Source organism: Staurois parvus, unplaced genomic scaffold, assembly GCF_062004578.1.
Source record: "Staurois parvus isolate SC_StPar_1 unplaced genomic scaffold, SC_StPar_1.0 ptg000315l, whole genome shotgun sequence".
NCBI classification, from domain to species: domain Eukaryota; kingdom Metazoa; phylum Chordata; class Amphibia; order Anura; family Ranidae; genus Staurois; species Staurois parvus.
This window is the reverse complement of record NW_028318111.1, coordinates 3,319,067-3,334,134: the sequence shown is the minus strand read 5'-3', so window position 1 is coordinate 3,334,134 and position 15,068 is coordinate 3,319,067. Positions and strand designations below refer to the sequence as shown.

Here is a 15,068-nt window from a genome sequence, read left to right as displayed (position 1 = left end):
GTTGCGCAGACAATTAGCAGGACTGTGGCATTACACCCAAGATCTGCTGATTATGGGTGCAGTGGTTTTCTGGTTCCTAATAAAAGAAATATTAAATGAATATTTATTTTATCTGCCAAAAATGTTTAATTTTTTTATTTTTTTTGTAAAGGTGAACTTATCCTTTAATTGCTACCCATCCAGCACTACCAAACTCATAACAAGGCTGTCACTTGTCATTGCTGACCTCCTCTGGTAGTTTTATGTTACCATGCATATGGCGGAATCTAGTACAGAGTCAGCTATTTGTTCTTTTGTCTTTCAGCCCTGATCAGAAATTCGAGGAACATATCAAGGATGACAAAAGCGTGGATTTCCAGAAGCGTTACATTCTCAAGAGGGATAACTCCAGTTTAGACAAAGATGATAATCAGGTCTAGATTGAAATATTTTTGCTGCCACTTGCTTAAAGCTTAGATTAGTTGTTTGAATTGTCTAATATACCTTTTTTGCACAGATGAGGATGAGATTAAAAGAGGACAGAAGAAGCAAATCCATTGAAGAACGGGAGGAAGAATACCAGCGAGCCCGTGAGAGAATATTTGCGCAGGAAGTAGGCAGAACATTTTCTGTGATACTATTTTTTTTTTTTTTTTTTTTTTTTTTTTAGTAATTAACATGGATAATAAATTGACAGGGGCTTTTGTTTAAGGTTTAAGTCAACTTCAAATGAACAGGTACTTTAGCTGTACAAGGCTAAACAATATATGAAGTCAGAAAAAAAAAATCTAACATTTTTGAGTTTTCATCAGAACAAGATGACCGCTGTGTACAGGGCCGTAAATGGAAATATCCTCAACAAACTACAGATGCCAAAAAATACCCCGACAGGTTTTTTTTTTTTTTTCATTCAAAACTCCTAAGATGACTGGGAAAAAAATGCCTTGTTACCCTACTGGCATATAACACTAAAAACCATATTACTTAGATAAAGGGGCGTTTATATGTAGCCCTGAGGGGGATACATCTGATAAAAATCCACATCTCTTTAAACATTTTGCCAAGTATATACTGTACAGTGCATTTAGAAAGTATTCAGACCCCCTTTACTTTTTCAATTTTATTATGTTGCAGGCTGATACAACAGTTGTTTGTTTAAATTCATTTTTTTTCTTCTCAGTAATCTACACTCCGTACCCCATACTGACGAAGTTAAAACAGAATTTTAGAAATGTCTGTTAATTAAAAATAAAAAAACTGAAATATCACATTGGAAAAGTATTCAGACCCTTTGCAACAACACTTGAAATTTAGCTCGGGTGCCTCCCTTGCTCTTGATCATAATTAAGATGTTTCTTCACCTACATTGGAGTCCACCTAATTAAATTGATTGGACATGATTTGGAAAGGCACACACCTCTGAAGGTTCCCCAGAGCACAGTGGTTTCCATAATTATCAAATGGAAGAAGTTTGGCACAACTAGGACTTTTTCAAGAGCTGGTCACCCATTCAAACTGGGCAATCGTGGGAGAAGGTCCTTAGTAAGAGAGGTGACCAAGATCCCAATGGTCAATCTGACAGAGATCCTGTGTGGAGATGGGACAAAGTTCTAAAGGACAACCATCACTGTAGCCCTCCACCGATCTGGGCTTTATGACAGAATGGCTAGACGGAAGTCTCTCCTCACTGCAAAACACATGAAAGTCTACTTGGAGTTTGCAAAAGCTTTCTTGCTTACGTTTGGTTTTTCCGGGTTTTATTTTTAATAAATTCAGACATTTCTAAAATTCTGTTTGTCATTATGGGGTACTGAGTATAGAATAATGATAAAAAAAATGTAAATGACTCTGTACATAGAACATCAAAAAGGGTCAGACCATAAAGGTACCTGCAGTAGACCTTCAGACCCACTTTGAACCTAAACACCCAAAGTCCACACGATCCTTGGGTGTTTAGACACAGAAACTTGTCTAAAAGTCTACTATATGTTTATACTTGACGAGATGTTTTAAATTCATATTAAAATATATCAAGTTATGAATATATCTGCTAAAATTCATATGTTTTTCATGGTTTCTCTTCAGTGCTGCAGTCAGTGTCATCTATATCTTTTTAATCTGTCTGGGAAGAGATGACTAGGGAGTTAGAAAGCAGGGGGTCTTAGGAGCATAGAGGATGGTCTGGGTGATATTTTAGATGAAATTGTCGATGTAGCTGGGGACGAATTGAGGATGGCTTTGTATATTATTTTGATTTTTATTGGTTGAATGATTATAAATCCGTGAAGGGATTGGTAGAGAGGAGTGGAAGACTGTGAACATTTCATGGATGAGTCTGGAAGCATTCATAATGGACTTGATGAGTGATAGACCTTTAATAAAGGTAGGCCAATGAGTTGAGAGAAAACAAGGAAGTGAATTAGTTGCTTTTTGGTGTCATTTGTTAGGGGCTTATTATTGAGATATTACAGTTTAAAGTGGTTCTAAAGGCTCAAGGTTTTTTACCTTCATGCAATCTGTGCATGAAAGTAAAAAAACCTATGTGTAGCAGCTCTTTTAGCTCCCCTAACACTTCCCTGAGCCCCATCCGAATCCAGTAATTGGCTCCCACTGCTCTCAATCACAGCCAGTGAGTCAATCAGGAGAAGGAAGAGCCGGGGCTGAGCCACGGCTGTGTGTGTGAATGGACATGCACACCCACGGCTTGGGAGCTGTCCTTCTTGGGTGCTACCATACCAAGCTGCTTGCTGTGAGGGCACCCAACGGGAGGGAGGGGCCGGAAGTGCCAGCGGGGGACCCTAGAAGAGGAGAATCTTGGCTACTCTGTGCAAAACCACTGCATGGGAACAGGTCCGTATGACAGGTTTGTTGTTCTAAAAAAATACTTTAGCATCACTTTTAAGACAAGATTTGGACAGGGATTAGTTGTGGGGCTGAAGTAGAGGTCAAAATTTTGTGTGTGAGTGTTAACTAGCACCGCAACTCTGAGATCACATCAGTGCTATGTGGTGCACTGCCAAAGGGCATTGGGGTGCCGTTCTGATTGAATGAAATTACAGTGCAGTCAATTCTGTGTGTTACCATATGTTGGCAGTATGCAGTGCACACATATGAATCCAGCCTAAGTTGGAAAAGTTCAACATTTTAATGGGAAGCCCTGTTAAAAACCTAGGAGCACCGCCTGATGCCATTTACATTATAGATGGCTTGTATGGGCAATAGTACACTAAAACTTTGAACCAGCTCATATTCGGTACCTATGGGGGCCTTTGTTGCAAGATTGCATTGGTTTTGTTTTTGTTTTTGTTTTTTTTCCTAGCGCAATTGTTTCGTTCGATCTGTCATATGCTGAAGTTTGTCTAATTGTAAATACATTCTAAATTGTTTTCTGTATCTGCAGCCCCTATTAAATTATTCATTTAAATTGATCTAAATGAATTGTTTACCCTTCCTAGTGCGCAGCAGTCAATTACATCTTGAGTAATTCTTCTTCCTTTCTTTAAATCCTTCCATCAGTCATTATGTTCTCAGGAGAATTACCTCACCGATAAGAGGTAGGTGGCATTGTGTGTGAATATTGTCCATTTATGACTCTCCTGCACATTGCTAGCCAACTATTAACTGTTTTGTTGAAACGCCCCAACAGAATCCAAGAGGAAGAGTCTAATATTACCCAGCAAAGACGTCAGATATTTAGGTATTGGCTCATTTAACGTCCTCGTCATCTGCATGTGTGTTGCGCTTTCTTGTTCCTTGCGATCTCTTTTTTCCATATATCTTTACAGTCCAGTTGTGTAAATTTCAGGATCAATAAAGACGCTTCAGGTAGATCAGGAAACAGCCTCTACAGCAGTACTGAGAATGACCTGAAGTACAATGAGCCACGGCCGTGGAGCAGTACCGACTCTGACAGCTCCATCAGAAACCTGAAGCCCGCTGTCACCAAAGCTAGCAGCTTCAGTGGGATTTCGGTTTTGACACGAGGAGATAGCTCTGGAAGCAGCAAAAGCACAGGCAGGCTTTCCAAAACAGGTATCAGTGGTGTGCGCAAAGGCTGCCATGGCATTTTGTTTTTGTTTATATTTTATGGTGTATGCTTTTTTTTTTTGTGTGTGTGCGCTTGCCTTGAACATGCCTTTATTTGTGGTCTTGTGGCGGGCTCTGTAGAATTAAGAGAATTCAAAAGAGGAGCTATACCCTGCAAGGGATTGCATAGCACCACCCCCGCAACCCCCCATACATTTTTTTATCCTTCTAGCACTGCAATTATATTTATAGAATTACATTATACACTTAAAAGATCACATTCTGTGCAAAGGCCTTTTAATGATCCTCTTTGCTGTTGTGGATTAAATGATTGAGATTTGTTAGGATTTAAAAGGAGTTCTCCACCTGAAATATGTGGACCCTTTTTTTGTTTTGTTTTTTTGTGTGTTTTTTTTCCCTCCTGTTTTCACTGTGTTCCTCTGCAACACCATCAGAAGTTCACCTAAAACTTAAAGTGGAATATCCCTTTAATAGGATTTAGTTGCATCTGTTTTTATTGGGATTGCAAGAAAATAGAATTATGGTATTTTTTTTTTATGGCAGGATAGATTGATTGCTTATGCCAAAGTAATTTAATCAAACAAATCGCGTGATTGTTATTGTAAACAAAATTAGTTTCTCCAGGGAGAAGTCATAGTAAAACTCCAGCAAACTCCCTGCTGGTGTCCAACATATTTTTCATCGATTTTTATCAAAGCTTTTCAGACTTTGATACTTTTATTTTGGAGATATTATTTTTGACTGGTCATGTTGCCCTTTGAGAGGTTTTGCAGAGAGGATTCAGGGGTGCAGAGCTTGTTGATCAGTGTGGCAAAAATTGAGGGAGTATATTTAATTTTATTTCCTTATTTTAAGCGGTTTTCACTTTGGCTGAAACTTACACATAACTAAGAAGGGCGATTGGCTGCTGAGGTGCTGTGCACGTCCCAACGGTTAGAACCGGTGAAGGCCACACTCTGCCCTGTACCTGGACGTAGCAGAAAATGTCTAATTACGTTGGAGACAGTTCAATGCTTAAAATCCATCAGCTCATTAACTTCGACTACAGAGCTTAGCCTTGTTTAAAATCTCAGCCCTCATCTGACATCTGCTTCACAGAGTACTAGTTGTGATAGATACCTAGGAGAGCCTCTTTAATGTTATCATGGAGTAAGTGTCTTGGGGTAATGTGAAATTCACTTGTGTATGTATATTCAATTTGGTGATGGGGAGTGGTTGGAATCCTAGTTCATTAGAGAGTGGGAGTAGAATATGAATAATGTTTAATGGAAAAGGAGTATAAATAAATTAGGTGGAAAAGCTAAGCAAGTTCCCTAACCCAACCTTTCTCAGCCAGGGTGCCACGACACCCCAGGGTGCCGCCAGAGGTCTTCAGGGGTACCGTGGGGAGAATGGCTGTCAGTTAAGCCCAACATACATGTGTCCATGTAAATGTGTGCGTGTACATGTGCACGTGTGTGTGAGAGAGTGTATGTTCCTTTTAATCTTGACCCCCCCCCCCCCCTTCAGAACTGCTTTTTTAGGACTTGTTCATAATAGCAGCAAGGACTCCTTCTCCTCTGAAAAGCAATCCACGCTCAGATCACTTTTCAGAGGCATTTGACAGGTGGTAAAGAGGCAATTTGTTGTCTTTTCACCACCCTTTTTGACCGTGAAAAAATCAACATCTCCACAACTGCGTGCAATACCCACACAGTTGCGGGGTGGTTTTATTTCAACCTCATTCACCTGAAGGTCTACTTCCAGCTGCGGAAACAGCATGTGTATACCCCCAGCTGTTGTTTCTGCAGCTAAAGGGGAAGCAGTTGGGGGTGGTAAAAGCAGTTCAATTGCTAGGTTCTACCGCCCTCCAACCTTGCAGTTGAACAGGCCCTTGGTTCACATCTGTGTGGCTGTGTAGAGCAGCCCATTCATTTCAATGGGCTGCTTTACCCACAGAAATGCAGGGAAATTCGTCCCTGACCCTTGTTTTAAAATTGCACCACACCAGAAACACTCCATGTTTGCCAGTGTATGGGGGTACCCCAAAAGAGCAGAGCATTTGTCTGTATGTCAGGAATGAGCGCGATTTTGCGTACATTCCGTGACACACAGTAACGTGAACCAATCCTTGGACAGGGTGCCTCGTGACTGAAAATACTTTTTAAGGATGCCCCGACTGGAAAAAGGTTGAGAAACACTGCCCTAACCTATATCAATCAGGTTTTTTTTTAGTCAAATCCAGGAAAGATGGCACCCATTTGTTAATGGTTTCTGTACTTTCTTTCTTGCCTTACTAAACATTCTTATAGGCTACTAAAAACCTCTATCCTTGCCTATATTTACTGTGATGTATACCTTGGCTGGACAAATCTCATGACCAAGGTAGCCAATGTGAAAAGAAAATACAAGCTCTGACCCACTGGTCCTTAATATTGCTCTGTATTGGACTGAATGGCTACTGAATTGTTTTTTTTTTTTTTTTTTTTTTTTTTTAAACACTTTCCAGGAGTTACACCAGGAGATTAGGATTATTTACCTTTTTTTTTTTTTTTTTTTTTTTTTTAACGGTCTCTCTTAGTGTTTACTGCCATTTGTAACACAGTACTCTGGTTACTGCGCCACAGATGAAGATAGATATAAAAAAGAAGGTAGCTGGTCAGGAGGACTGACAGTTGTGACACAGTAGAATGTTGATCTGCTTTTAAACTCTCATTCAGAATGCACTTTTAAGCACACTTGTGCCCAGACTACAGACATTAATGCAATGTAAAGCTGCAATTGAACAAATATCTCCTTTTGGGGTTTAATAATTCTTGGGTGTGAAGGCTGCATTAGTTTTCTTCTTGAGGCTTTCTTTCCTTTTATTCTCACCTGATGATCCGGCTAGTAAAGCTGTTGTTTTTCAACAGATCACGCTCTCATGCTCCAATGTGATTCATGAGACCCTCTGCCGCTGTAGTCTTCAATTCACAAATCTGTGTGAATGGCTGACATGGCTTTGCGGGTGCAGAGACACAAAGCTGTGCCAAATTCAAAGATGAACAGAAATGTGTGGTGAAAAGCACTCTGCACTCAGATTTGGCGGGGGAGGGGTTTGAAGTTGGGGCTCCGTGAGATGCCATAGTCTCATTTTAAACCTTAACTACAGTTGTATCATGAAATGATGTCAGAAAGGTAGAATATGCCCTTAAGCCTAGATATAGAGCAGGGTTGCCGAACTCGATATCATTGCAGACCGTATCAGCATTATGGTTGCATTGAAAGGGCCAGTTGTATCTGTAAGAGTAGATGTCCAGAGCACCCCAACCCCCTTACATCAAATGTCAAGAGCCCTCCCACCATAAGAAGTAAAGGGTCCCCCACCCGCCCTAGATATCATGATGCACCCTTCCTTACCTTATGCTGCTGCCAGGTAGAAGCTGGGGGCAGAGCTGGGAAGCAGAAAGTGAAGAGTCTGGAGGAGGACCAGAGGAGGGCTTAAGTCAACTGTCGGTCTGCTGAGTGCTGAGACAAAGGGGTGCTGTGGCAGCACAGAGAGGTGCTGGATCCGTAGGAGGAGTTCTGTCATCATCTCTGCTGTCAGCTGCTGAGGTTGAAAGGAGGGGGGGATGAGGCACCAGGTCAAGCCTCTCTGCAGCTGCACGGAGAATTGCGGGATCTGCCAGAGTCCTGTCCTCGCTACTGATGAGACAAGGTGGGGACAGGGACAATGTGGGTGACAAGGGCCACATGAAATGGCCTGGTGGTCCGGATTCGGCCCACGGGCCTTGTGTTTGACATGTAGTGTAGAGGAATATGGTGTAATACTTTTCTCCCTTGTCCTGGAAAGGCTTCCTCCACACTGTGTGTGACCAGTGTCACAAAGCCTCTACAATAAGGTGCTCCAGCCGGTGGTTGCACTTTGATGCCATCACATACAATACAGGACCAAAAGTCCTGCATTGTACATAGGAAAGGTGATGGCCCACCCACAACCTGGAGCATCTGAGAGAAGAGGAGAGTGCCAAGCAAAGAATATGTTTAATATGTATTGCATATTATTCCTCTACTTCTAGCCTTAATGAGCATTCAACCATTGCAGTAGGGAAGGGGGCACTACAAGGCTATTCTTTGTATTTGTCCATTTACTATATGCTGCTGTACGCGAGTACCGGCATATAGCCACGCACAGCTATTCGGTCTTTTAAGACAGAAATTTATGTTGTGTGCCCCTAATGCACCTGTTTAGCATTAGTCTCAATTGTGATGTTTGGTTATAAATTACTCCACAGTGCCTGCAGCCATAAAGGTCAGTGATGGCTTGTTTTAAAGCCTTTTTTTTTTTTTTTTTTTATTGCTCAGTAAGAATATATAAATACTTTAATATCTATAGTCTGGGCACAGATGCACTTTAAAAATAAGTATTGGGAGAAGCTGAATAATTTCTTGACCTTGAGAACATTGGTGTGCTATTGATGATATTCACTTCAGTACAGAATACATTATTTAGAGCAGTAATACCACTCTGCTTAACCTATTTAGCAATGCAAAGCACAGAAATTGATAGTGATCATTGCCCACAGCCATTTTGATAGAAGAGGGTTATGTGTATAATAGATGATTTGTGGTGCTATTGCTCCCCATACTGCTTTGTTACTATTGTTTATTATCATTCCTTTACCGGTTTGGTGTATTGAAGGCCTTTGCATATCTATCCTAGAATAGTTTTCTAAAAAAAAAAAAAACTTCTGTCATATCAAACACCTGCAAACAAACAACTAACATCCTATTGGTGCTTGTCGAAGCTGCATGATGGTATGCATGAGATTATAGGTCTCTGCCATTTGTAGATGCCAAGGTTCAAGGCGGGGCTCTTTTTGCAGGCCTAGTTTGCCACCTATGTTATTATACAAGCTGGCTAAGCTAAAAGCTTACATAGGGTTTACATAGGTGCAGATAGGCAGTAGTTGCCCTCAGTTCTCATGCAGATCTGTACCTGGAATATTATTCCAGGTCTGCAGGGTTATTACGTTCGTTTAGCAATGTGTTGCCTGTTTGCGCTTTTTTTGGCTTGCCGTGCTGTGACTGCTTAACGTTGCATGATGCGCCTGCTTCTACAGTGCCGCTTTCTCTGCTTTTTTTTAAGGTTATCCATCTGCCTGCACCCTGTATAGGCCTCCATTTTGTACTCCTCTCTCTAGCTTCTAAATTGAGTCCCATTTAGCTTTACCTGATGAAAGTTTCTACCCAGATGTATCATTTTGCCTTCTACCCAGTTGCTGCCAAGTGTTGCTTTTAACCACTCGAATTGTTAAATCTCTGGTAATGCGGTGGTGAAGGGGACCCCAATAAGTATATTCACATGATCTCACTCTCCAAGAAATAGCTCTCCATACATAAAATAATCCAGCTGCAGGAAAATGGTACATTTTTGTTTTAATAGCTTTTGAGAGAGGTATCAGAGAAATAAACCATTGCAGGAAAATCTCTCGAGGCCAATCAGAAATTTGTTGACTGTCCTCTCCTTGATGGTCTCCCAAAACCAAAATTACTTTTTTTGTCAGAACTAGATACAACTATGTGTGGAGTACTGTGAATTTCTGTAAACATCAATGATCAGTCACAGATAAGACCATTCACTGGAGTGCTTTTTTGATCCGCTGTTATGGGTAATGCCACATTATTGCACTTTGTTGTAAGTGAAACCTGTGTTGACTAAGACATCTAGGATGCTGCTGACCTCACCTGCTTGAAATGTTAGTTCCCTGACAGTCATGGAAGTGATATTTAAGGTTCGTATTATTTTTTTCAATTTTTTTTTTGCACAGATTAGCCCTGATTCTAGCTCCTCCCCCTTGAACAGTGACCCCAATAGCAAGCCACTTGCTATGGGGGCACTATTGCGTGCTAACTTCCGAGCCCCACTCTATGCATCTATAAGAGCCACAACTCAGCCACGCCCCCCCATTCTTTACTCATTGGCTCACTGGCTGTGATTGACAGCAGTGGGAGCCAGTGACTCCCACTGCTGTGTCTAAGCCAATGAGAGAGAGAGACCCAGGACACCCAAGGCTCCCATGCACATCACAGGATCACAAGGGGGCTTAGGTGAGCATTGTTCAGGGTTTGGAGCAGCACACAGAATGTGTTTTTTACCTTCATTAATTATGCTAAAGGTATAGTATCTGCCTATTTACTTCTGCTTTAAGGAAGCCGATTTACTGGAGTTGAAAGTGAAAGGTGAGTTCTTGACATTTTTTTAAAGCAATTGCAGCCTACTTGCATGTTATGGCACACTCACGTATGACTGTGCCCTCCTCTGGCTCTGACTGATCACCATATCCTCTGGTGCTGTTTCCCGGGTCCCCGCCATCCTCTTCAGTCATCGGGCTGCCTCAGGAGTTGCATCATTCACGTCATCCAGCACGATATCTGACCTCTGTAAGGAGTCAGATTGTCCACTGCACAGCCATGCACTGTACAATGTACATAGAAAAAAACGGTCAGATGATTAGTTTTCATATTTTTCTCCGTACAGGTTTCCTTTTTAAAGGGGATTCCCAATAACAAGATAGGAAATGTTATTGGATTGGCACCCTTTAATGTAATAAAGAAAAAAAAAAAAAAATTCTGGCCGAGCATAAACCACTTTCCATCAGTGTGCTATTTAAAGTACTTAGCCGGAGTCTGACCAATTAAAATTGTTGCATGAGGAGTTAAACCCAATTCTACTGTTTATTTTTTCTAAATTCTCCCCTCCAAAATAGTACTTGCTCGTTCCATGCTCCCGCTCCTCTTTTAGTCCTGATTGATGCTCATGTTTCAGGTTGGACAATGTCCAGGTACATTTAACCCACAAAGTCAAGCCTCAGGGTAGCACACCATCATAGACAAATCATGCAGAGAACAGTGTTTTTCTCATTATATGACACCGTTCCCTGCATTGCTGAGAGCCATCCACCACTGCCCTAGAAGGAGGAGGTCCTGGGGACAAGTGACTGGTAAGTATAGAAAAAAAATTGGTCGAACTGGATGGACTTCTTTTTTTTTTTTTTTTTTCAACCAGACTAACTATGTAACAAAACAATTAAACCATTGAGGTTTGGAAATCTGCCCAACCTAGGATTGGGCTTTTAAGTTTGCATTACAGTAACAGATTTAATCAACAGAGGAAAATTGGAACTGCTGGTCTTGGGAAAACCAGTGACTAGCAGGAGTGTGGGATAGCAGTCCATGTTGCTGCAAAGAAGAGTCTTGAAGGGATGGGAGTCCCCTCTCAAATAAAGTTTATACATCCCAAACTTTGTGCCGAAAAGGCACTCCATTTTCAGTCAAGTGTTCTTGTATTTGTGTCCTTTATTGGAATGCAGCTGGTGAGAAGCACGACAGGACCATTTTGTACCATGTGTATTGTTTAGGGCCACATAACTGCATCACATCTGAACTCATTCTGAATATTAAACATGACTTTGCATCACAATACTTTGGCACGCACTGAAAACCTAAAGCCTTATAGACAAAATGGTTGCCGTCAGGCTCTGCAGGCGATGGGTGCTCTTCTAACACTCTGCATGTTTTGTACTCCTTGGTTGTCAGGGGGTTAAGCAGCCCTCCTAACTGTCAAGGGGATCAGTTTCTATGCCTATGTCTTTGTGCATGTTGTTTTAATCTGTAGGTGAAAAACAAATACCTATATATTTTTTTCATTGCTCCTTTCCTGTAGGTTCAGAGTCTTCTAGTAGTGTAGGGTCATCCACTGGTTCTTTGTCCCACACCCAGCAGCCTCTTCCAGTAACCGCCATAAACCAACCCTCACATGGCACAGCTGCCGTCTATCCGACTGTCAGCACTAGTAATTCTCTTTCCTTTGATGGTGGCATAAGTGGGCAAGTGGCTCCATCTAGCACTAGCTTCTTTTTGCTTCCCTTGGAAGCTGCAGGCATTCCTCCTGGCAGTATTTTGATCAACCCACAAACAGGTTTGTACTCTCTCATAAACCCTTCTTTATTGCCAGGGCATTGTTATCTTTTTTTTCTTGTGCGTGTATATAGTGTTTAAAGCAACAAATGTTTTGTCTTTTGTAAGAGGAATGTTCAATTTAATGTCACTCTGTCGTGTTTTTGCTGTACAGTTTGTTTGCAGATATTTGACCACCAATACCCTCAGGATCAAAAGTCTCTCAAAGGGGTTTTTCCTAGCATAGAATCGGATACATTTAGGAATTGAGACCACATGCATGGGGCATGATGGGGGTGCCAACATTATCTGGGTATCCTTAGGGCAGCAACAGGAAATCGTTCAAGCACCATGTTGACTTGCACCATTGTTGTAGGATTATGCTGCTAACAAAAACTACAATTTCGCAGACCTTGTGTCCCTGCCCTGCTTGTCCTTTTGGACTACCAGTGAACTTTGCTGCACTGGTGGTGTCCACTTTTAGCTCTCCTGTACTGTAAGCCTGTCTATTCTCCCATATTCCTTCTGCCTGTTGTGGAGATAAGGTACTCGCACTGACATTGGGTTGGCATGTGTGAGCTTGGTACAAATACCGGTTTCAGGCACCAGGTGAATGTGAGTATGTATTCCTTTGCAAGTTAAACCCAGGGCCCTGCATTCACTATATCTGGTCTCTCACAGTACACAGAACATGGAAATGCAATTATTTAAGTAAATATAAATGGCTAAATACCTTTTCTCATCTGAAGCAGTCTTGTGACTTCTCTGTGTCCAGCAGAGCGCTGGTTACAGCTTGTGGGAGGAATTTTCATTCTGCCCTGATTTTCCCATTAGACTGAAGCACCCTTGACCCTCTCTCTGGACTGTGCTAATTGGCCCTGTGCTGATCACATGCACTGTTCCAAGAAAAGAATAAACTATGTAGCAATACACACCAAACTGAGCATGTGCAGCTAGCCTCCAGGGCCCTGTGCTGTCAGTAGGTAGATTAGGGACTGTGGAAGAAGGGGAGGATCAGAGAAGTCAGGCACAAACATCATTTTTACACAATGTGGAGGATTAACCCCTTAAGTCCCACAGTGAGTATAACATGCATGCTTTACCGCATATAAAAACTGATTTTACTGCTGTGGGATTAGTAACACTTTAATTTATGTTTTGTATCTTTGCCCAAAATAGTCTATTCAGGCCAAAGTGACTGTGTCTTTGCAAAATCATGCCCCCCCGCCCATACCATTGATGCTGACCTTGCCAGCAATGCCCTGCCACTTCTTCCTCCATCACAGCCAGCAACAATACCTAGCATTTTGCGTATGAGGGGAGTGTGTGAACTTCTCCAATGTGACAATGCTGGGGTCAGTGGGGCCCCATCACGAGGCCTGAACATTGCCACATCATAGGAATGACATAACCGCACCCCCAGTGTGTGACCCAAGCAAAACTGGGAATTTTAGTGCTGGTTGTGATGAAGGAAGGCATGAAAGGGCAGCACTGTATCAGGAGGTTTGGGAGCCCCATGGCAAATAGACTGTCACTTTGTGCTAACCGGGTCTCATTAATTTGTAAGAAGGGGGTCCGTGTTCTTTGACCTAGACTCACTGGACCAGTTAGTCTCAAGTGCTTGTCAAACAAAGTACATACAAGGTATGTGGACACCCCTCCATATGATTTTGAGTTCTGGTGTTTCTAGTGAAGAGTACTTTTGATGCTACATCATACAAAGACATTTTACATAAATGTGAGCTTCCAACCTTTTGGGAATATTTTGAAGAAGGTCCTATTCTGTGCAGCATGATTGTGCCTTGTGCAAAAGGCAGATCTTTAAAGATGTGGCTTAATGAGCATTGTATGAAGGAACTCGGGGGGGCTGCAACAAACCTTGACCGCAATACAACTGAACTCCTTTGTAATGAATAAGGCGGCCAATTGTGAGCCGAGTCTTCTCATCTGACACAAATCATTGTCTTCACAAATGCTCTTTTGGCTGAATGGGAACAAATTCTTATACACTTCTGGGAAAGCTTTCCACAAGATTATGACGCATATATCACCAACATATACACTCACCAGCCACTTAATTGGGTACACCTGTTCAATTGCTTGGTAACACAAATTGCTAATCGGACAATCACATGGCAGCAACTCAATGCATTTAGTCATCTAGATGTGGTAAAAGACGACTTGCTGAAGTTCAACCTGAGCATCTGAATGGGGAAGAAAGGGGATTTAAGTGACTTTGAACGTGGCATGGTTGTTGGTGCCAGATGGGCTTATCTGAGTATTTAAAAAACTGCTGATCTACTGGTATTTTCACACACAACCATCTCTACGGTTTACAGAAAATGGTCCGAAAATGAGAAAATATTAATATGCGAGAAAATCCCAGTAGATTGTCGGTCAATAGACTCTTGTCTTCACCAGGTCTTTTTGTGCAGACAAAATGTTGTGAACAATATTGATTACTCTCGTTCTCCGTTTGAATCACTAGACTTACCCTGTCTGTTCAAGTTTAAGGTGGCAACAGAAATTTGTGTACTTCCTATTGTCCTTGTTCCAGTTGTATATCTTTGCAAATATGTTTTGTTTATGAATAGGTATTGTATTTGCATACGTAAGTCCATGTCACTTATTTAAATTAAATAATTGGATGTATTTACCACTGATGACTTTTACAATTTATCCTTTTCCATATGTCTGTGTGTTGATCCAAGCTGGTTTTCATTAGGTATTAGTTGCTTGTTAAGCACAGTCAAAGCTGAAGGAAAGCAGTTGGGTGGCTTTAATTTTTACAGCATCTGTACAACTTGAAGAATTACAAGTATGGCATTTTTACTTAATTACATTGATCCTGCTTGGACCAATGTAACTATACACATTACCATATCTGTGGAATCACTTGAGAAGTGAGTGTGATGTCACTGCCCCGCCTCGTCCAATCAGAGAATACTTTGCATTCATTGAAAAAAAAATGCAAAGCATTCTCTGAATGGCAGTTGTGCCAAGCAACTGAGCTTCTGTGTTCCATCATCACTGGAACCAGAAGCTAGTGGAGTTTATTGGAAGAACGGTACTTTATTAAAATGATTTTCAGCTTCCAGAGTGATCCCACAGGTATGGTATATACA

General features: G+C 41.5%; 1 protein-coding gene across 10 annotated transcripts in view; it reads left to right on the top strand.

Moving 5' to 3' along the window:
* R3HDM1 (R3H domain containing 1) overlaps positions 1–15,068 on the top strand; it is a 261,433-nt gene that overhangs the window by 182,334 nt on the left and 64,031 nt on the right. For 7 of the 10 annotated variants that reach the window (XM_089683588.1, XM_089683587.1, XM_089683591.1 and 4 more), the window contains 6 exons: positions 305–413; positions 497–592; positions 3,496–3,533; positions 3,626–3,676; positions 3,785–4,011; positions 11,711–11,965. In XM_089683588.1, the coding sequence (XP_089539714.1) occupies positions 305–413; positions 497–592; positions 3,496–3,533; positions 3,626–3,676; positions 3,785–4,011; positions 11,711–11,965 (776 nt within the window). The remainder of the gene's footprint in view (positions 1–304; positions 414–496; positions 593–3,495; positions 3,534–3,625; positions 3,677–3,784; positions 4,012–11,710; positions 11,966–15,068) is intronic. The other 3 variants (XM_089683594.1, XM_089683593.1, XM_089683590.1) reach the window with 2 other exon arrangements.